Source organism: Thalassophryne amazonica, chromosome 6 (genome assembly GCF_902500255.1).
Source record: "Thalassophryne amazonica chromosome 6, fThaAma1.1, whole genome shotgun sequence".
Lineage (NCBI taxonomy): Eukaryota > Metazoa > Chordata > Actinopteri > Batrachoidiformes > Batrachoididae > Thalassophryne > Thalassophryne amazonica.
In genome coordinates, this window is record NC_047108.1 from 1269722 (window position 1) to 1293667 (window position 23946).

Below are 23946 nucleotides of genomic sequence, written 5' to 3' on the forward strand. Positions count from 1 at the left end.
CAGAAAAGACAATTTTTTTGAAATCTCATGTGATGTCAGACAGATCTGGGTTCTAAATGAATGTAGCTCATGCAAGAACTGGTCCAAGAAGGAACCCCGAACACAAATACAGTGATGTTTTATAGCGAGTGTGAGTCTTCTCCCTATTACAATGGGTGGACCTGTTCTCGTAACTGGCTCCTATTGGCTTCAGAGCGACAGACGGGTGGTCCACCCATATCACATACCCAGTGTGTGATCAATAAGCACTAAATACAAAGTGGTGTTTGTGTCAGGTCATGTGGCTACTTCAAACTGGTTCACACAAAAACAGGACACTGGGTGGCGACTCAAGCGGTGAGTCACCAGCCAGCTGCTGTGCCTTCACATGACAACAAGAGATGTGGAGATACTGGCATTTACAAGTTGTGCCTTCTGAGTAGGTAAGAGACCTCAGCAAGAGCACAGACCACAGTTCCTGGGAAACATAACCTTATATATTGAGAGTCCATGCCTACAGCAGAGTACTAGTCCTGCCGAATGTAACAGATAGAAAATATGAAACTTATAGTTAATAGCAAAAAATGTCTAAGGTAATCATTAACAGTTTGCCTCTGGTTTTTGTTGAAATCAAGGTTAAAGACTTATTTTTTCTCTCTGCCTTAACTAACATAGAATTACTTAACTGAATCATGGCCCTCCCTCTTGTGTCTGTTAGCTGCATTAACAGTAGGGAAAAAATAAGGGGCGCATGCTCGTGCAGCGACCAGCAGCAATTGGGAACGTCTCTGTCTCGTTTTTGATATATGAGCCTGTTTGAGTGTCAAGGTGTGTAACCAGTTTCTGATTTGTGCATTAAGGAGAAGGACCTGTTTTTATTGTCCATTGAACATTGTGTTGGGAATGGAGCTTGTTGCTCTGTTTTTGCTGTGGATGCTGTGTCATGCCGCCATCAGCCTCAGCCCTCCCACTGGAGAGTTTACACGGATCCAGTATAGCAGGGATCTTCTTCTGCAATGGGAATATTCATTGCATGCGGACCCTACTTTGGACCTCCTTTAACCAAGAGTTGATCTATCGGATTATTTTAAAAACTCTCGATATGTTTCTCCTCGCAAAACCAGGAAGGGAGGGAAAAGGGGCGGCGCGCATCAGCGGCTACGGAGACAAGACATGAATCGGATCCCCCGGCCGTCTATGATTCTGATGAATGTTCAATCACTCAGAAATAAAGTTGACGAGCTACAGACACAAATACGTTTCCAACATGAATTCAGGGAGGCGTGCCTGTTTGCAATAACGGAATCCTGGCTTACGGATAACGACGCTGATGCAAATTTGGCACTGGATAACTTCGGGGAACCCCTTCATCTCGATCGGGATGTAGATGTGACTGGCAAATCACAGGGGGGAGGAGTGTGTCTTTACGTCAGTGAGCACTGGTGTGAGAGACAAACTCTGCACTGAAGATGTAGAGCTTTTAGCGGTGTCCTTACGCCCACCATATTTACCCCGAGAATTTCCACAAATATTTGTTATTGTGGCGTATGTGCATCCCAAAGCAAACGTCGACAGAGCGTATGAGACTATTTTTAATGTGACTCAAAAGCTGCAGTCTAGATGTCCAGATGCGCCCATCTTTGTTCTTGGTGATTTTAACCAATGCTCTCTGAAACATGTTCTGAGGAACTTTTATCAGTATGTCATGTGCGCAACTAGGCAAAATAAAATCTTGGACATGTGTTATGGTTCGGTTAAAGGAGCATATAGGTCCTACGATCTTCCACCCTTGGGGAGTTCTGACCACAACTGCGTGCAGCTGATCCCAACGTATCGCTCTGTTTTGAGGAAGGGCAGAGCTTTGACCAGGCAGTCCAAGCTGTGGACAGAGGATGCTCTTATGGGCCTTCAAGGCTGCTTTGAAAGCACTGACTGGGATATTTTTAGAGAAAGCTCATCTGATATTGATGAGCTGACTGATGTTATCAGCAGCTATGTAACCTTCTGTGAAGATCTTTTGATTCCTAAAAAGACTGTTAAAATATATCCGAACAGTAAACCTTGGTTTTCAAGATCTGTAAGGATTTGAATCAACAGGAAAATGAAAGCCTTTCGTGAGGGAAATCGGAAAGACGTGCTAAAGCTTCAAAGAGAGATTAAAACTGAGATCAGGAAGGCTAAATTGGGTTATAAGACCAAACTAGAAAAACAATTTAGCCAAAACCAAATGAGCTCCGTTTGGGATGGTTTAAATTGGATTTTAGGATCAAATAGGAAGAAAAATAATAATCACAAGATAACTCTTAATGAAACTAAATCTGGAAAAGAATTGGCCCAAGATTTTAATTCTTTTTACTTGAGATTTGAGTCTCTGGATTTTAATCATGAAATTTGTAAATGGAAAAATGACTTGCTATGCCCAGGTTCTCCTCCTTTTAATGAACAGGCCATGGTTACTTGTTTCAGAAGAACCAAGGCCAAAAAAAAGTCCAGGGCCAGACAATATCTGCGGCCGTTTATTATCCTCTTGTGCAGAACAACTAGGCCTGGTCTTTTTTGATATATTTCAAAGGTCAGTCAGCGAACAGAGGGTTCCTAATGTTTGGAAACAAAGCACAATAATCCCTGTGGCCAAAACCAAATCCCCCAGGGTCTTCAATGACTTTAGACTTGTGGCTCTGACTTCACTAGTTATGAAGTCTTTTGAAAAATTGATGAAGAATGAACTTCTTTCCCAGGTACAGCATTTACTCGATCCTCTTCAGTTTGCTTATAGGGCTGGTCGAGGTGTGGAGGATGCTACTGCCACCCTCTTAAATTTGGTCCTGAAGCATTTAGAAAGTCCTAAGGCACATGCACGTCTTCCTTTTTTAGACTTTTCTTCTGCTTTTAACACTATCCAACCACATATTTTAATAAATAAGCTTGTTAAGGATTTTAAACTGGATTTTACTATGGCAGGTTGGATTTTGAACTTTTTAACAGGAAGATCTCAGCGAGTGAAGGTAAATGGTTGCCTTTCTGATGTTTTATATTCCTCAATAGGCTCACCACAGGGTTGTGTGCTGTCCCCTCTGTTGTATATTTTGTACACAAATGACTGCCGCAGCCACTGAAGAATCGCCATATATTAAAATTTGCAGATGATTCTGTTATAATCAGTCTCCTGCAGGGAACATGGCCCCGTCGTGGCAGATATGGTTCAGTGGTGTGACGACGACTCCTTGCAGCTGAATGTTGTCAAGACAAAAGATATGGTTACTGACTTTCGGAAATGGATGACCTCACCCAAAACCACTACAATCTAGGTGGAGAGACTGTATCTCCACACTGGCCTGGGAATGCCTCAAGTTTCCCCAGTGAGGGGTGGTTAATGTGTCCCGGGAAAGGGAAGTCGGGGGTCTCCTGCTGGAGCTGTTGCCCACACGACCCAGTCCTGGATAAGCAGTTGAAGATGAGACAGATTTCCACTGTGGCATGTAGAGTGCACATGGTATGCATCACCCCTCTGATGCATTTCATTTAGTTACTTGCAGGTGTTTTACTCTTCATCCAGAAATGCTTCATTAATTCTAGGAACTGTGGTGCCAAAGAAAATTGTTTTTATGACAAATCTTTAAAAAAAAAAAAAAAACAGAAGTCGTACAGCTTTATGTAATGACTGAGGTCTGATACAATTTTGAATGTCAAATCAAACAAGATATCAACTTCAGAATTTTACAAAAATTCAACTCTACACGAGGAAAACATTGGGACAATATGGGAAATGCAAATTAAAAAATATTGCAGCCATTTAATTCAGCACTATGTAATCTTGAGCCTGTCTGGTGTCAGAAGTAGGGTCAGCCCTAGTTAGTACTTGGATGGGAGACCTCTTTGGAAGACCAGGAGCTGTGTTTAACAAGGGCATGCAGCATAAAACTTGTGCCAAAACCCAATATTGATCTGTGCTGCATTTGCTGTAGTCACCCTGAACAAAATGGGAGCAGCTGCCATAACAAATGACACAAAAATGCAGTGATCTTTACATTTCCTTTGACTTCTTTCACTGCAGACAATATGAAGCCAAGACACTTCATGTTTTATGTGGTCAACTTCATTTTATTTGGTCACAGCCATCCATTCCTGCATTTAATACCTGGAAAACATTACAAATAAAGTTGGGATGAGAAAATTTATTTTAAATATAAGGATTAAATGTCTTTTACAGCCAAGTTCCCTTGATTATATCCCCACTTGCAGGCTGATGAATTCTTGGCATACGAGTAACATGAGTAGATCTGTGTTTATGTTTTAATTTGAGATGTAGGGTTTGGAAGTTATGGTCCAAAATACATTTGTGCTGCTATCCTGCCACCTACGGGTGTATACGAGGTGTGTTAGAAAAGTATCCGCCCTTTTTATTTTTTTCAAAAACCTGATGGATTTGAATCACGTGTGCTTGCATGAGCAAACCTTGAACCTTCGTGCGCATGCGTGATTTTTTTCACGCCTGTCGATTGCGTCATTTGCTTGTAAGAAGCCTTTGTGTGAGGATGGGTGGAGTCTCTCATCATTTTTTTCATTTCAAGGAAAATGGCAGAACGACTGGAGCAGAGTGACTGCATCAAATTTTGCCACAAACTGGGCGACAGCCAGGTGGAAACCATTCAGATTATTTAGACGGCTTTTGGTGATGATCCTCTGGGCATCACACAGATTAAGAAGCGTTACAACCGGTTTAAAGACGGCCGCACAACGGTGGAGAGCGAGCCACGCTCCGATCGGCATCAACACGCTGAAATGACCGGATCATTTCCAAAGTGAACGCTGTGGTGATGCGGGACCGTCGTGTGACTATCTGAGAAATTGTGGAAGAGGTGGACATCAGCACTTTTTGGCACATTCCACTGTGACAGAAGATTTGACCATGAAAAAAGTGGCGGTGAAATTCATCGGCATGAAGCTGATGGCGCAGCAAAAGCGCCTCTGTGATGAAGTCTCACAGGACATGTTGTGACATGCCCAGCTCGTCCACCATTTCTCAGATAGTCACACGACGGTCCCACATCACCACAGCGTTCACTTTGGAAATGATCCGGTCATGTCAGTATGTTGATGCCGATCGGAGCGTGGCTCGCTCTCCACCGTTGTGCAGCCGTCTTTAAACCATTTGTACCGCTCCTTAATCTGTGTGATGCCCAGAGGATCATCACCAAAAGCCGTCAGAATAATCTGAATGGTTTCCACCTGGCTGTTGCCCAGTTTGTGGCAAAATTTGATGCAGTCACTCTGCTCCAGTCGTTCCGTCTTTTTCCTTGCAAAGAAAAAAACGACAAGAGACTCCACCCATCCTCACACAAAGGCTGCTTACAAGCAAATGACGCAATCGACAGGCGTGAAAAAAATCACGCATGCGCACGAAGGTTCAAGGTTTGCTCATGCAAGCACACGTGATTCAAATCCATCAGGTTTTTGAAAAAAATAAAAAGGTCAGATACTTTTCTAACACACCTCGTATGTTGTAACTTTTTGCATGTGAAAATTGTGCAGCTTTTCAAACCAGTAAATTTTACCACCAGAGATTTTGCACTGGCCAGGCTGCAGTAACAACTTTAGTTAGGAATGGCAAACAACTGGAACAAAAATAATAGGGTTCCCAGCTCTACTGGTGCTTGGATCCATAATAAGAGCAGGGCAACACTGATGGCAAAGAAAAACTAAGGAGCCATCTTGCCAATATATATAATGTGGTGTATGCTAAAAATAACGGCACCTCTGGCAAACTGTTGTGAGTGTGGAGATTTATATAAAATGACACACCTTGTTTTGGACGTTAAATTGATGCTGAAGTTCCTGTGTTTCAAGTCCTGTCTGGCATTCTGGCCTTGTCTGAAGTTGTTGAGTTGCAGACAGACAGTAATGACCAGCTGGAGTAAAGACAGCGCTCCCAGGAGCCGATAGCTGGTCCTGACGGTCCCATCATCACTGCTCAGTCTCACCACACTAACCTAGACACCCAAGAATGGAGGAAAAACGTCCGTATCAATAGCACATTAAGTCGATCAGCTCCAATTTACAAACTCCTCACAAAACAAACAAACCAGGAAAAAGGGAAAAGACAACTATATTACAGAAAGGGCATATGGAGTTAGCTTCAACCAATCACCAAGATGGTTTTCCTGCACGAGTGCCATACACAAGGATATTACTACCATTAAAACGTATGCACTACTTACGTTGTAAGTGGAGGAACTGAGGCAGATACAATGCTTTACTGTTTAACAACAGTAATTACAAGCCAGATTCATATCATTTTTGTTTAGTGGATCAAATGCTTCCATACATAAACCATGTTGACTGCCTGTTTACACAGCTGGAAAGATTTCAGAAAAATCCTGAAATTGCATCAACTTCAAAAGCTTTTGAATGAATAACAAGCAAGTGACCCAGATCTGTGTTCCTGTGTTGCAACCCTCATACACCATTTTATCTGCATTGGATGCTATAGTAATTAATGGAACATGACTACTATCTGGTGTTCAAACACTGCTATTAAACCCACAGAGAGCTCTACGACTCATTGGATATGGATTTAAAAAACTGGTGAGTTTTGTTGTAGTTTTTATATATTTATATTTTTAAACTGATATACAAGGGGTGACTGAAAAATTTTGACTCTGACCCAGAGAAAGTAAGGCATTATTTTCCATCTTTTGCATTCGGAGAAACCAACATTTCTCTTGAGAAAGTGTGAAATTTTGATGTTGCAGACACAATATTTCAGTTAAGGGGTGTGTCAGAAGAAATAAAAATCTTTATACAAAATGTCCAAAAGGAACTCAGAAACACAACCAAAGAACTAATTAGAACTATCTAGAACTGACAAACTCATCCCATCTGATCAACGTGATGTTAATCACTGAAATCACCTGCTGTAGTCAGGTGCTGAAAACCTGCCCCCTCTAGGCCAGAGGTAGGCAATCATGTGCCATGAAGGGCCAAGAAACCTCAGCAGGTGATTTCATTAATGATCAGGTGTTCATCAGCAAAGCCACGTTCTGAAGTGACCCCTGTACAAACTGAAATTGACCTTTGTCACCATTCTTGTTGTTTTTAACTCCATAACTCCAGATTGTCCAAACTATACCTTTTTGGAATCTTTATGATCAGATTTCGATATGAACAGAGCAGTTTTAATTTTGACTCCTGTGTAATTCTTCAATTGACCCCTACCTGGCTCCCTATTGAAAATTCAAGTGGCCAGTCATTTTTTTCAAAAGAGTTCATGTCTATGGAGTATTTGTGCTGAATTTGAGCTGAATTGTGCTGAATTTGTTGCTTGCTTCACTGTTTGAAGGACTGCTATTGGGTCAGGACAGAAGGACAGTTATCTGCTGCACTATTGCAGGGAATCGTCTTGTAAAATGATGCCCACAATAGCCTTAGCCTTATTTTTGCTGTCTTCCCATCATTGTTGAACATTATCTCCTCTCACTTTGTATTTCAGTGCAAAAAGATAGTGAAATACCAGTTTCCTCCAGTAGTAGCTGCAGTGCTGCTCTCTAGTCTATTTCTTGAAACGTATTTGTTGCACTAGCTATTGCATTGATGTACTACACTTGTCAGGAAGTGCCACACATATTGACCTGTGACTTAAAATATCACTCCAAAAATGCAATGCACAGACTAAATGCAATTAGGGTCCTGGGGTCATTGTCCTGCTGAAAGATGACCCGTGGCCCCAGTCTGAGATCAAGAGCGCTCTGGTGCAGGTTTTCATCAAGGATGATTCTGTACATTGCTGCATTCATCTTTCCCTCAATCCTGACTAGTCTCCCAGTTCCTGCTGCTGAACAGGGTCACCCCTCTGAGTCCGGTCTGCTTGAGGTTTCTTCCTCAAATCATCAGAGGGAGTTTTTCCTTAACACTGTTGCCTGTGTGCTTGCTCAGGGGCGCTGGTAAGGTTAGACCTTACTTGTGTGAAGCGCTTTAGCTATGGCAGCTTTGTTGTGATTTGGTGATATGTAAATGAATTAAAATCACAGCATGATGCTGCCACCACCACGCTTCACTGTAGGGATGGTGCCTGGTTTCCTCCAAACATGACGCCTGGCATTGGTGCCAAAGAGTTCAAGCTTTGTCTCATCAGACCAGAGAATTTTGTTTGTCATGTTCTGAGAGTCCTTGAGGTGCCTTCTGGCAAACTCCAGGCAGGCTGCCATGTGCCTTTTACCAAGGAGTGGCTTCCTTCTGGACACTCTACCACTGAGCTCAGGTTCCTCCTGTTTCCACTGATCATCCTTGAGATGTTTCTACAACTTAATTGGAGTCCACCTGGGGTAAATTCAGTTGATTGGACATGATTTAGAAAGACACACACCTGTCTACGTACAAGGCCCCACAGTTGACAGTTGGAGCACAAACCAAGCATGAAGTCAAAGGAATGGTCTGTAGACTTCTGAGACAGAATTGTCTGGAGGCACAAATCTGGGGAACAGAAACATTTCTGCTGCTTTGAAGGTCCCTCTACAGGGGTCAATGAAGAATTACACAGGGGTCAGAATTTCAAGGTATAATCACATTGAAAGGTATTTGTCTCGAGGTCAGCTCCAGGATAGCCACATCTGACAATTCACATTAATTTAGAATATGTGTGACAAATTCATGTTTCACTCACAAAATGTACATTAATTTTTTCTATGTACTGCACTATAATAAGGACTTGTGGAGATGAGGGAGTGAAAAAGAATCATAATAAAAAAGGTGGGGGTAAATAGACTACAATATTCTTTAAAAAAACACCTTGTATCTGACCTCGACTTGACCCACCTGTACTAAGCATGCGCTGAAGAGCGTTCATTCTGTGTGTGCATGTGCAGCAGTGCGTAAACGAGTGTAAATTTACTGTGTGCAACAACAGAAGCAATTAACCAGTCATTAATTATTGATCACATTTACAGGGTTACGTTTCACCGTTTTTAAGTTCAGTGATTGAAGACCATTATGTTTTGATTTTGAAAAGCAAAATGGAAAGCAAACATAGCCCCCCCACCCCCACACCCCAGAAAATGGTATGATCCCATGAGACAAGCGCTAAGTTACCTAACCAGCGGGTCCGTTCAAGAGAGTGCAGCAATGAGTTTGGTAGCATCGGTTTCTGTCAAGCCAATACCATGTATGGACCAAATGACGAGGAGACCGTCGCTACATTAAGAGGTAAGGTGTATTTACACTCGAATTTAACTTTCTTTTTTAAATATTTAGAAGTATGAATCTAATCTTAGCAAGTTGGGCCTTGTGCTAATTCAGGCACCGCTGTAGTTAATTAGCTAACAGGGTGGGCGAAAAGTACCGGACACATTATAAATGATAATATCTTGAATTATAAAATTGAGAGTGTGAAATGCTGTATAACTGACATACAGGAGTTTATGAAGCATAGGCTAAGTTATCTGGACACGACTGTGGCCGTGAATTAAAGATGTATTTTTTTATTAGGGTAGATTTAGCTTCACAGAAATACAGCCAACACCATTTCAAACTGTAGGCCTAAATTAAAAAATATTAAGAGGTCATTAAACCCTGACAATAGAAACATTTCAACATAAAAATGAGTGAAATATAGGAAAACTGTTGATTAAATTGTGTGCACAAGCTCTTTTTGGCGCAGTTATGAGTTTTCAAGGGTGCCTGCAGCGGCATGAGCTCTGCGCGCTCATGCCACAAAGTGAAATATTTTACTCATTTAGACTCTGAAATGTTTCCATTAGGACTGAAACTAGCTTTTATTTTAGTTGTCAACTAATGCTGTTAATTATTTTTCGATTAGTCAACGATTATTTTGTCCCAACAGTCTCCTGTGTGCACAGCAATTATTGGCTCTAGTGCGTGTTTTACATAACATGCTCAAATCTCCAGGACCAATCATTTCTCTGGGTGTGTGGGACAGGGGCGGGAGTAACAAAAAACTAACCAACCTGGTGGGTGTTAGTTTGAGTGACAGGTGGTAGCTGTTGAGCGCGGAGCACCTCCATGTCTTGTCTCCAGCTCGATGCAGCTGGTCATGGAGACTCAGACTGTCGGCTTGTTTGAAGTATTTTATGACAGCCACATATCTGGCCTGTGGTGCGGTGAAACGTCCCAATGGGTCATACACCTCTGGTACAGCAGACACCCTGAGTGAAACTCTTGTCAGATTTAATGTTGTGTGCTAACAGTGTTAGCGTTCTTAGCACCTGTCTTTAGCTTCACCTGTTTGATCCACTTAATGCACGACTACTGAGAAAATACGCAGCTCATAACTTTTAATGTCCACAACAAAGTAAACTGTGAGGAGAACCACCAAAAATCCCCCAAAAATATTATCTAATACACACAACAACCCAGGTTCAGTGGTTTGGAATCGAGAGAGGCCTGTTCAGGCGTCATTCGTTAGAGCCATGCAGGCTCCACCCCTTTACGCATTAATGAGTTCATTGTTTAGCTGCTGTGAACATGACACAGTACAAAACTTAGCCCAAACAGACACTAGCTTGATTTTAGCTCTCCTGGGTCTCAATAGAAAACCAATTGGTGATGTCACGCAGGCTCCATCCAGTACACGCACAGTCTATGGTCTGTACACGCACGGTCTATGGTCTGTACACGCACGGTCTATGGTCTGTACACGCACAGTCTATGGTCTATGACACGCACGGTCTATGGTCTGTACACACACAGTCTATGGTCTGTACATGGGAAATCTTTTGATTAGATAAGGACTTCAGGCTAATAGGGTAATATTTTTAACTTACAGATATCATCATAAACATCATCAGTTGATTACTCATTGACATGAGAAAAAAATGTATTGCAAGTTTTCTGTACATATGTTTTAATACGAAAATTAGGCTACCTAATTAAATATGTGCTAATTTGCATACATTTCAAATAACAAAATCTGAACATCGGATGAAGCCAGGTTCAAAATTCTTTGTTCATTTTGTTGACGTTGACGATGGTTTGAATCATGTCCAGATAACAGACTATCCCCCACTCTCAATTCTCTTTTGTACCCCTTCCCCTTAGCCCTATGCCTACCCCTTTAAAACAAGGGGTAAGGTGCCTCTAGCCCTATGAATTGAGACACCCCTCCGCCTTAGGAGAAAAAAACTGCTCATGTCAAACTGCCGTCTTCACTGTTTGTTAACATGACAACTGAAACGCAACTTGTTGCAGTAGCCTGTTTGCTCTTTTTATTTTCTCGCCTTTCTGCGTAAATGCAAAGAAATAGAAGAAGTCGCAGATTTTTTCAACGCATCGCAATCATGTCATGTTAATTTAATTTGTAATGTAATAATAAGTATTAATAATTAATTGATTTGTAATTAATGTTAATAATACTAATAATAATGAATCAGTATTAGTAATAATTAATATTGTTTGATTAATAATTAATTGATTGATTAGTAATTAATTAATTAGTAATTAAAATAAATAAACACTTGAAATATATCAGTCTGTGTGGAATGAATGTACTCGTATACATTATACAAGTTTCACTTTTTGATTGGAATGACTGAAATAAATCAACTTTTTCATGATATTCTAATTATATGACCAGCACCTGTATGTATGTTCTGGGCTGCATCCAATTCATGCATTTATTTCCTCTAGGCTGGACTATTGTAATTCATTATTATCAGGTTGTCCTAAAAGTTCCCTAAAAAGCCTTCAGTTAATTCAAAATGCTGCAGCTAGAGTACTGACGGGGACTAGAAGGAGAGAGCATATCTCACCCATATTGGCCTCTCTTCATTGGCTTCCTGTTAATTCCAGAATAGAATTTAAAATTCTTCTTCTTACTTATAAGGTTTTGAATAATCAGGTCCCATCTTATCTTAGGGACCTCATAGTACCATATCACCCCAATAGAGCGCTTCGCTCTCAGACTGCAGGCTTACTTGTAGTTCCTAGGGTTTGTAAGAGTAGAATGGGAGGCAGAGCCTTCAGCTTTCAGGCTCCTCTCCTGTGGAACCAGCTCCCAATTCAGATCAGGGAGACAGACACCCTCTCTACTTTTAAGATTAGGCTTAAAACTTTCCTTTTTGCTAAAGCTTATAGTTAGGGCTGGATCAGGTGACCCTGAACCATCCCTTAGTTATGCTGCTATAGACGTAGACTGCTGGGGGGTTCCCATGATGCACTGAGTGTTTCTTTCTCTTTTTGCTCTGTATGCACCACTCTGCATTTAATCATTAGTGATTGATCTCTGCTCTCTTCCACAGCATGTCTTTTTCCTGGTTCTCTCCCTCAGCCCCAACCAGTCCCAGCAGAAGACTGCCCCTCCCTGAGCCTGGTTCTGCTGGAGGTTTCTTCCTGTTAAAAGGGAGTTTTTCCTTCCCACTGTAGCCAAGTGCTTGCTCATAGGGGGTCATTTTGACCGTTGGGGTTTTACATAATTATTGTATGGCCTTGCCTTACAATATAAAGCGCCTTGGGGCAACTGTTTGTTGTGATTTGGCGCTATATAAAAAAATTGATTGATTGATTGATTGATAGTTCTGTTAACCTGATATTTCTTTTTCAAATTCTCCCATTTTTTGCATCCAGCCCTATTTCCTTTAGAAATTTCCTTGACAAATAATATCAGTCTGTTAATACGTCAGGTTATGTGTTACACATGTACATGTGTGTGTATATATTTTCCAACTTATTCCCATTGATGAAACTTCTCATTTTCTGCCTGAAAGCTTATTAGGAGTCGAGTGTGTTCAGGGCTCCCTGTTTGTTTACTAAATACACACACGTTACAGATCTTGAAATCCAACAGCAGGGGTCACTATTATCCAAAAATTTGTGAACATACAAATTAACCTGCTTATCTTTTATCATGATTTTCTCCATTGTGAGATATAAAAGTGTCTTATCGTAGCATTTGTGTGTATACGCATTATAACACCTCAGTGTTATACACATACAAACATACTCCTGTATGTGAAAGATATTAGCATTTTAAAATGTGCCCAGTTTTTTTTGACCCACTCCATTTTATGTCAGTGTCATTCTACAGCTATTATAGTGTGTTTTATCTTAAAACCTGAAGCATTCTGACACAACTTGAAAAGCACAACAGGTTCAACAACGGAAAATAATTCTTCCTGTATAATGAGCTTGGTGTCTTGGCACTAATTTAAACAAAACTTTCTATGTTCTATCTGCAAAGGTTGGAGAAGAACCAATGCCCACACTGTCACGAGATGACATCGGGGTCCTGTTTCCTGGTCCAGAAAACTTCCAGAGGTGCAGGGCTATTTGGCTTGTCAAGAACAAAAATCAAAAGGTGTGTTCTATATTATGGTGCAATAAGTTAAAATATCTGAAAGCGTTATATTGATAATGTGCTGTGTGGAAAATATTTAAAGGACATGTTGCACCGAAATCATAACAATTTAGATTTAAGCTATTAGTGACCATCCGATAATGCACCGGGATTACTTTGTGCACTTCTGTTTCAAAGTATACGGCATTAGCAACAAACGGCTGCACAGATGTCCAAAAACAAAGTACTTGCAAGTACCCATGTGTTTCCGACTAATTGTCAGAAGTGTCCCAGTGCACACCAGTGGCACCAATCAAATAACAAGGATCCACTCAGCTGTTATATATAATATGCACTATAATCTCCAGACGTATGACCATGTTGTAGTGAACCGCTGCCCATCATTCCCGTCATGAGCCATGATTTGCATGTAAAATAACCTGCTTGGAGTAGTTAATGAATCAGTTAATGTATTGTTTACCTTGTTTTTTATATGCTGCAGGTAGACAGCTTCTTTGAATCTGGACTGGCGTTTTGATCAAAGTGTACTACAGACGTTGTTGCTCAGCGTGGTCCATATTGATTATTGGGATGCTAGTACAGACTGCAGATGGTCAGTTTTCTAACATGCTGTTTAAATAGCCAAGTGATTAGTAATGAAGTAGAGTGAATCTGGATAGTTGATTTGATCAGCGCAGGCTACATTGCAGAAATGGTGGGTCATAGTCAGTCAGATATTTGTTAGTGTCCCTGCCATGCCAAGACGTTTTTACATATTCTTGAAGAATATAAAAAGCTTTTTTCACATGTTGTCTTTGTTTTTTTTTTTACCATAAAATTACACTGAACAAGGATTTAGAAGTTTCATTACCCATCTGAGAATTTGAATTTACCACCTCCAAGTTGACCTACTTTTTCACTGCGACAGATGTGACATCATGCGAGTAAATGTGATGAAGTGCAGCTCTGTTTACCAATACTGTTATGATTCGGGCGTGAGTGGAAGACGAACCCAGAAGTAGAGAGCAGAAAGTGAGCAGTAACAAAGGATTTATTGAACAGAATAAATATATAAGGCTGCCTAGCCAAGTGGAGACCGGTCCACCGAGCGGTGGAACCAGGGAGTCCACAAGCCAGAATGGTTTCAGTCCCAGCAGATGGATCTGGAGCCAGGTGGCCGCCACAAGCTGTCGACGAGGCTGGAGGGAGAGACACAGATGGTGAGTGCTGAGCCAGTCACTTCCAGAAGCGGTTCACACAGTCAATCAGTGATAACTTATCACAGCTGGTCCAGATAAGCAGGCAGTTACACAGAAGGATTCTGTTCATTCTGTTTCTTCAAATCGTTCTTAATCAGGAAAAGTTCTCAGTTCAGTTTGAATCAGTGTTAATTGATCACAGCTGGTCCTGGTAAGCAGGCAATTAGACAAAATGATTCAGTGCAGTTTCTTCCAGTTGATCCTCTTCAGGAAAAGTTCACAGTTCAACTTGTATTACGTTTTAAGCAGAGTTCAGTATGCAGCAACCCGTAAAGCAAAAGAGAGCAAATACTTAACTTGGCTGATGTGAAGCGTGGCAGGTCCATCACAGGCTGCAGTAAAGTCTTGGTTTGCTTCAGCTACAAGCTGTGTCTTTTCAGGCTGGTGTGTGGAAACACCAAGAGAAAAATATCAGAGCAAGAAAAAAATAACCAGTCTTACCGTGGAAGGTTTTCAGAGTTTCTGGCGATGATGGAGTGAAGAGCCAGAGTTCATATACTGCAGTGATGAGATGTGGAACAGGTGTGTCGATCAGCTTGCGGCGCACCACCTGTGTATAAAGGAGAAAGAGCAGCAGCAGCAGACAGCAGCAGCCCACAACAGTAACCCCCCTCAATGGGAGCCCCCAGGCACCTACCTGGACGATCAGGATGCTCTAGATAGAAGTCCCAAATGAGGGATGGGTCCAAGATGAGCTCCCGCTTGACCCAGGAGGGGGGTGCAGGAGCAGGAGGACACAACGGAGTCGAATGAACTGGCATCAGTCTGGAGACATGAAGACCGGGTGGATCCACAGGGAGCGAGGAAGACGGAGCCGGACGGCAACCGGATTGACCACCCGGTCAATGACAAAAGGACCAATGTAGCGGGGAGCCAGCTTCGGGGAGTCTGTTTGAAGAGGGATGTCCCGCAAAGAGAGCCACACCTCCTGCCCAGGCTGATAATCAAGGGCGGGGGTACGGTGCGGGTCAGCATGGCCCTGCATCAGGTTCGGGTCTTCAGCAGGGCAGAGCGGGCGGTTTCCACACCCAACGGCATCTTTGGAGGTGGAGCTGTATGGAAGGGATGGAGATCTCAGCTTCATGAGAAGGGAAGAGCAGCTGTTGGTATACAAGGGAGGCTTCAAAAGGTGAGAGTCTGGTGGCTGAGGAGACCTTGGAGTTGTGTGCAAACTCCACCCAGGGCAGATGTAGGCTCCAATCCGTCGGGTGGGCGGCAGAGACACACCGTAGAGTGCTCTCAAGGTCTTGGTTGACCCGCTCTGCCTGCCCGTTGGTCTGAGGATGGAACCAGGACGACAGGCTGACTGAGACCCCCAGAGCGGCACAGAAGCTCTGCCAGACTTGAGACGGAATTGAGGTCCTCGATCAGAAATGATGTCCAGGGGTATGTCATGGCAGCCGGACAACGTGGTGGACGAGAAGGTCGGCGGTCCTCCTGGGCGGTTGTATCGTTGGCAGGGGCACGAAGTGGGCTGCCTTGGAGAACCGTTCCACGATCGTGAGGACAACTGTGTTCCCCTGGGAAGGAGGGAGTCCAGTGACGAAATCCATTCCAATAGGTGACCATGGCGGCCTGGAATGGAGAGCGGTCACAGGAGCCCAACAGGAGGTTGATGAGAAGTTTTGCCACGAGCGCAGCCAGTACAGGCTTGGACAAAGTCCTTCACGTCCACTTGGGCTGTGGGCCACCAAAAGTGGCGACGGAGGAGTTCTAGGGTCTGGGTAATTCCAGGATGGCATGACAGTTTAGATGAATGACAGAACTGAAGAACCTGAGGTCAAACCTCTGGAGGAACAAAAAGCCGGCTGGGCGGACCACCACCCGGGTCTGGATGGCGGGTGAGGGCGTCCTGGACCACTTGCTCAACCTCCCAGGATAGTGCCCCCACGACCATGGATCGGGGTAGGATGGTCTCTGGTGTCTCTGGTGGTTCCTTGGTCGAGGTACCGAACTAGCGGGACAGAGCGTCCGGTTTAATGTTTTTGCTACCTGGATGGTAGGAGATGGTAAAATTGAACCGCCCAAAGAACAGTGACCACCTGGCTTGCCGGGAGTTCAACCGTTTGGCAGACTGGATGTATTCAAGATTGCAGTGGTCTGTCCAAATGATGAACGGAACTGCCGCTCCCTCCAGCCAATGTCTCCACTCAGCTAGGTCCTCTTTTATGGCTAAGAGTTCTCTGTTACCCACGTCATAGTTTCTTTCTGCGGGGGTCAGATGCAGCAAAAGAAAGCACAGGGGTGTACCCGGTTGTCTATCTCCCAACGCTGGGATAACACTGCCCCTAACCCGGAGGTCCGAGGCGTCGACCTCGACAATGATCTGGTGATCCGGGTCCGGTTTGTGCGAGACTGGTGCCGTAGTGAAGTGTTCTTTCAATAAGGCAAGGGCTGTGTCAGCCTGTGGGGTCCACTGGAATGAGTTCTTAGAAGAGGTGAGCGCGGTCACAGGTGCAGCGACCTGACTGAACCCGCAAATGAAGCGTCGATAGAAGTTTGCGAATCCGAGAAACTGCTGTAATTGCTTGACAGAAGAAGAAACGGGCCAGTCTACGACAGCTTTGACCTTGGCAGGGTCAGGTTTTACCTGGTTTTGAGAGATGATGAATCCTAAAAATGACACAGTGTCTAGATTGAATCCACACTTCTCTGCCTTAACAAACAATCGGTTTTCTAGTAACCGCTGGAGCACAAGTCGTACATGCTTAGTGTGGGTCTGAGGATTAGGCGAGAAGATCAGAATGTCATCCAAATAGACGAACATGAACCTATTCAGGAAATCTCTCAACACATCATTAACCAGTGCCTGGAAGGTAGCTGGAGCATTGCTAAGATCGAAGGGCATGACCAGGTACTCGAAACGCCCCAGTGGCATGTTGAAGGCAGTCTTCCACTCGTCCCCCTCTCTGACAGGCACCAGATGATAGGCGTTACGAAGGTCCAATTTCGTGAATATGGAGGCCCCATGCAAGGAACTAAATGCTGAATCTAGAAGGGGAAGTGGGTACCAATTACAGACCGTTATGGCATTTAGTCCCCGGAAGTCGATGCAGGGGCGCAAGGAACCATCTTTCTTCCCAACAAAGAAGAAGCCTGCACTCAAGGGAGACGAAGAGGGCCAGATCAGCCCAGCAGACAAGGAGTCCCGGATGTAGGTCTCCATCGACTTGCGTTCCAGGCGAGAGAGGTTGTAAAGTGTACCAGAGTGTAGCTGAGCGCCAGGAAGCAAGTCGATGGCACAGTCATACGGACGATGAGGAGGCAGTGAGAGCGCATGATCCTTGCTGAAAACCTCACCAAGGTCATGATACTCTGGAGGGACTAAGTACAAATCAGGAGGTGAATGGACCTTCTCATTGACCTCCACGCAGGGGGGGAACCGAGGAACTAAGACACCCCTTGAGACAGGCTTCGCTCCATCGAGTGATCGCCCCGGACTGCCAATCTATACCGGAATTGTGTCTGAAGACCCACAGATGGCCTAGAACCAAGGGGGATGATGATGGGATAACATAAAACTGAATAACTTTACAGTGATTTCCTGACACCACTAATGTGACTGGAGCGGTGCGTTGAGTAATCGTAGGTAAGTGCATCTAATGCATGCACCAACATTGGGGAAGGAAGTGCTTCAAGAGGCATCCTGTTTTTGGATGCAAAGGTGGCATCTATGAAGTCGCCTTTGGCCCCGGTGTCAATGAGGGCCGGTACCAAAAGCGTCTTGCTGCCAAAACAAAGAGTAGCCAGGATTTGAGTGTAGTTGGAACCCACACCCGTGAATTTTGCTTGGCTCACCCGCAGCCCGGTCTCTATGGGTGAGCGTTGGCTTTTGGCTGAACGGGGCATGTGCTAAGGACGTGGCCCTTCGCACTGCAATACAGACACTCCCCTGATGCCAGTCTCTGTCTACGTTCCTCAGAGGGCAATTTGGCCCTGCTGAGTTGCATAGGCTTGCCAGCAGGGGGAGCTGGCATATCAGAGGAGGACTCGGTGGAGCTGGGAAGAGGCGGTGCTGGTGTATGCCGAGAGGCGGGCAAGTGGAGAGGTCCTGGTCAGCCCGTAGGCCTTTTGTCCCGTCGGCGCTCTCTCATACGGTTGTCTAAACAAATATTAAAGAAATGATCGAGTCGAGGTTGCACGGCTTGTCCCGGACGGCCAGCTCGCTCTTAACACCTCGTTTAGTCCGTTTCTAACACGCTTCGCAGCGCCACCTCCTTCCCAGTCGGCCTCCGCAGCCAATAATGCGAAAGTGCACTGCAAATTCAGCCAGCACTACGCTGGCCCTGTTTGAGTGAGAGGAGTCATTGTGAGATGAAATCTCTCCGAGACTGGATGATCAAATATTAATGGAATTCTTTAGAAAAGCCCACGAAGGAACTAAGAACTAAGGAGTGGGGAAGTCCGTTGGTCCAGAGCACAGTCACCCAGGAGCGTACTTCCCCCCTGAGGAGATTGACTACATAAGCTACCTTGCTTTTATCAGAGCTAAACTGAGACGGACGTTGGCTAAACACTAATGAACATTACATGAGAAAAGAGGCGCACGTATCTACACAACCCGCAAAAGGCTAGTTGCGGCAGCGGCTGAAACAGAGGTGATATGCTGAATAGGAGCCGTGGGAGGCGGTGTCAGAGTGTGTCTGACCGAAAGCTGAGACAGCTGTGAAGAGAGATCTGAGAGACGAGTGTCAGAGTGTTTGACATGGTCTGTAAGTGAGCTCACATGATCAGTGATGGAGTTCACGGCTTGCTGGAGCTTCCCGAGGTACTCCCCCTGGATGTTAAGCGCCTTGCTGAAAACGGTCTGCCCCCGCTGGGGTCCATGACGTGGCGAGAAACTTCTGTTATGATTCGGGTGTGACTGGAAGATGAACCCAGTAGCAGAGAGCAGAAAGTAAGCGGGTAACAAAGGGGTTTATGAACAGAATAAATATGAAAAGGCTGCCTAGTCGCTGGAGACCGGCCCGCTGAGCGGTGGAACAGGGGAGACCGCAGTCCAGAATGGTTTTTAGTCCCAGCAGATGGATCCGGAGCCAGGTGGCCCGCCACAGCTGTCGACAAGCTGGAGGGAGAGACACAGATGGTGAGTGCTGACGCCAGTCACCTTCCAGAAGCGGCTCACACAGTCAATCGGTGACCACTTATCACAGCTGGTCCAGATAAGCAGGCAGTTAGACAGAAGATTCTGTTCAGGTTCTTCAAATCGTTCTTAATCAGGAAAAGGGTCTCAGTTCAGTTTTGAATCAGTGATAACTGATCACAGCTGGTCCTGGTAAGCAGGCAATTAGACAAAATGGATTCAGTGCAGTTTCTTCCAGTTGCTCCTCTTCAGGAAAAGTTTCACAGTTTCAACTTGTATTACGTTTTAAATCAGAGTTCATATGCAGCCAGCTTGTAAAAGCAAAAGAGAGCAAACACTAACTTGGCTGATGTGGAGCGTGGAAGCTCCATCACAGGCTGCAGGAAAGTCTTCTTTGACAAGCTGCGTCTTTCAGGCTGTGTGTGGAAACAGAAAGAGAAAAATAATAGAGCAAGAGAAAAATGACCAGTCTTACTGTGGAAGGTTTTCAGAGTTTCTGGCGACGAAGGAGTGAAGAGCCAGGGTTCATATACTGCAGTGATGAGATGTGGAACAGGTCTGTCAATCAGCTTGCGGCGCGCCACCTGTGCAGAGAGAGAGCAGCAGCAGCAGCAGACAACCCACAACAAATATGGCAGACAAGGACAGCGAAGGCATAGTGAGCGCTTATAGTAAAGATTTAAGTGACATATCGATTGTTTTTGAAGAAGATGAGGAAGTTTCTGATGAACGAAGCGACGGTGAAAATAATGAGGGGCTCCAAACCGTGTATGTTCCAGCCGAACGTGACAGAAGACGAGGATGAAGCGCAGCTGTCAGGGGATGACAACAACAACAACGCTGTCGGATATAAGCTGCTTACAAAACACAGAATTGTTTGTTCACTCACCACCCTTTCTTATAAATGATCATTTATTCCTGGCACGGTGTGTTTGTGTGTGAAAAAATTATTTCAGCAGCACAGCGTGCTTAAATTCAGGAGTTTGTTCTAAAATCACTGAAAATAAAGTTTCTGTACATTCTGTATATATTTAATCATTTATAAGTTAGTTTCTTGTGATTGCTAATTCTTCACTTTTTATTCAAAGCAAATGATTGCAAATCTTTATATGAAAAGCTGTCGACCCACATGGGAAGGAAAAAAAGATTTCTAAATAAAAGAAAATTTTACTTCTATATCTGTTGTCAAATTTTATCAGGCATATTGTAGAAAAACGTTTATGCTAAATGGAGGCTTTCCTGTCTAAAATACACATACAGAACATCTGTAATCATAAATTGTATCACATCTAATCTACTTTGAATGAACAGACGTCTGAACAAAAAACAGGCTGTTCAGTTTACATGCTTATGTATATTTGGAAAACACAAAAATGTCAATGTTCTGTTTTGGGTTTTTTCCCCCAGTGTTCATGTGAACACAGTCAGCCGATGCCACTTGTGATCGAGTCTCGCTGTTGCAGGGAAATTTCTGCAGTCTTGACGGAGATGCAACGTGGTGGAGAAAATCCTCAATGTGTCACACAGCTGGCTCGTTTCTCGATTGTGTGTTTGGATGCAGATGTCCTCAGAGTGGCACACTATGCCCACATGATGCTCCACAGTACGAGTCAGCACATGAAATAGTTAGAAAGCTTCATTTACATGGTTTAAGACTACTCCAAGTGATGTTTCAGTTCATTTCCTGCCTTCCTATTTCAATGTCTTTCAGGTCCGAGACAAGTTACAAAGAATTATCCAGCCCACCAATCCCAGGTACATTTCAGAGATGAAAGAGAGGCGGGAGAAATTTCCTACGGTGTAATGAAGAGAGCAATGAGACCGACCAAAAACTTTGGATGAAGGTGAGGCCACTTCTTCATTTGTCTATGGTTTATGTTTAAAGAACATGGGTGAGCATGAGTCATTTTAGCTTTTTGAATCCTTTAAAGGTCTCATCGGTGGTTATTTATACTGTGTTGTGCTTTCTGTCAAAACAGTGGAACATGCAACGCGGTATTCAGAGCATTGCCACAGCTCTTCCCATCTACCACCATGGCAACAGAAGAAATTGGCAACAAACTGTGAGGCCATCTTGCATGTTTCTTACGGTAAGATATAATACAATCGTTAGGTGATATGTGAGGAAGATTCAACATATTGTCCACACAGATAGAGATCCATGTACTGAAAATACTATTGGCTGCTCAGGTTTCCTGTCTGTTAGAACTTCTTGGTTGGTTTGGGACGCATCATGTACTCATATACAGACATTTTTCAGAAATGAAATTCTTGAGCTCATGTATGTCTTCTCAACTTGAAGGAATAAGTAAATGTAATGAGAGGAGAACTGGAGAAGAATGTTAAGATGTCTGACAGCTCAGCATTCTGATGGCTGGAATAGAAGATTCAAGAGAATATGTGCCTGCACCAGGTAGATTCAGACACACTTTCTATTCCAAGTCCATCAGATGCTAAACTGTCAGACATCTTAACATGCTTCTGTAATTCTCCTCTAATTACATTTATTTATTCCCTCAAGTTGAAAAGACACCATAGGGTGAAAAGGTCATGACTGAGATGATTGGGTCACTCTGTCCATGGTTGTCCTTTGGCACGGCAGACTACAGATTATGTGGATACTTGGTAAATGTTCTGGTGGAAGCGCTGTGGCTCTTCTTGATAACCCTTTCCAGAGCTTTTTGGCCATTATGCCATGAACCAGTCATCACCTCTAATCTAAGCATTACCAGTGGTGGGCACAGTTAACCAAAAAGTTAGCTTCGATAACCATTAATCCTAAACTGAAAAGTTTATCTTTTTTGATACTAAACCAAGTACACTGTAAAAAATGTATCTGTTAATTACAGATAACCGATAACTTTAGTATTGATTTGGACACGGCCACATCAAATTACACTGTCAGCTTCTGATAAACTATTTTCACTTTCACTTTAGCTGCTGGGTAAATTCAAGGATCACAAACACATAAGAACACACGAAAAAAAGAATAAATAAAACAATAAAACCCCAGACACTGTCATCATCTTTCAAAAGCAGTAAAACACAGTATTAGAAGTTAGAGTTTATCTCGGTATTAGATACACCGTCATTTACGAGCTAATAGCTGCTGCTTTTTTCACACAACTTTGAACCCTGCAGCTTAAACAACTGAAATACGACCATGATGCATTGATTTGCAGAATAAGATACACATAGTAAATATAAATTCTTAACCTGTTAGTTTCAGTGGGATTCATCTGAATAAATAATCCACATAAGTATTCTTTATTTTTAAATCCAAAACTGTCTAAACATGAAGAAAAGTCCCTCCCTCTGTACACACAGCTGCACACCGTGAGAGCTCCTCTCCCACACCGAGTCTTGGCGATTAAATTATAGCGACAAAGAAATAAAATAAAATGTTAAAGTTAGTCCATTTTGTTCTTATGTCGACTGGACTCACTCACTGTAACATCAAAGTGAACCTGAACTACACTACCCACAATACTCCCTGCGTCGACCAACCAATCATGTTTTGCGCTTAATGATGACATCATCAGCAAGCGACAGCAGCCAGTCTGCTACAAACACACAACACTGACTAAATGTTTGATTTTAGGGTTTACAAACATTTTTGACCTTTAAACTTTGCTCTACCAGCAAAAAAAAAAAAAAAAAAAGTTATCAGACTGAAAGTTATCGTAACTAAATTTATCGGAAGATAATTGGTCCGATGATGATTTTAAATTATCTGAAAAGGTAATCCGCTAGCAAAAACATTAGCTTTAAATTAGCTGTTTATCTGATTAGCTGAACTGTTCCCACCACTGATCAGTACCACTTAAGGGGACAAAACAACACTTAGGATGGTAGCTTAAGTGTACCATTGCCTCCCCAAACATGTATGATTCCATCCCAGGGGGTAGTTATAGCCAGGTAGGGGTCAATGAAGGGTTACAGAGAGGTCAAAATTAAAAAAATGCTACAATCATGTTGAAAAATACCACATTATTTTGGTCTGAACATAACGTTCCAAAAAGGTAATGTTTGGACTAACTATGACTGAATGTTATGGGGTAAAAACAGCAAAAGGGTGACAAAAGTCAAAAGATAAAGCTGCTCCAATGTCAGGAAAAAAAAATTATGAATTAGTGGTTGAAATAAATGGAATAGTTTTGACTGAAGTGGTAAAGGTCAATAAGGCAGACGTCCAATGCATTCTATCAAATCAATCAATTTTATTTATATAGCGCCAAATCACAACAAACAGTTGCCCCAAGGCGCTTTATATTGTAAGGCAAAGCCATACAATAATTACAGAAAAACCCCAACGGTCAAAACGACCCCCTGTGAGCAAGCAC

At 43.2% G+C, this 23946-nt stretch overlaps 1 protein-coding gene across 1 annotated transcript in view; it reads right to left on the reverse strand.

Moving 5' to 3' along the window:
- The window catches only part of pex10 (peroxisomal biogenesis factor 10), a 122883-nt gene that overhangs the window by 37755 nt on the left and 61182 nt on the right, over positions 1 to 23946 (reverse strand). Inside the window, exons 3-5 of the mRNA XM_034173462.1 lie at positions 21780 to 21785; positions 10978 to 10985; positions 5782 to 5969 (exon numbers count right to left, since the gene is read on the reverse strand). Coding sequence (XP_034029353.1) covers positions 5782 to 5969; positions 10978 to 10985; positions 21780 to 21785 — 202 coding nt within the window. The remainder of the gene's footprint in view (positions 1 to 5781; positions 5970 to 10977; positions 10986 to 21779; positions 21786 to 23946) is intronic.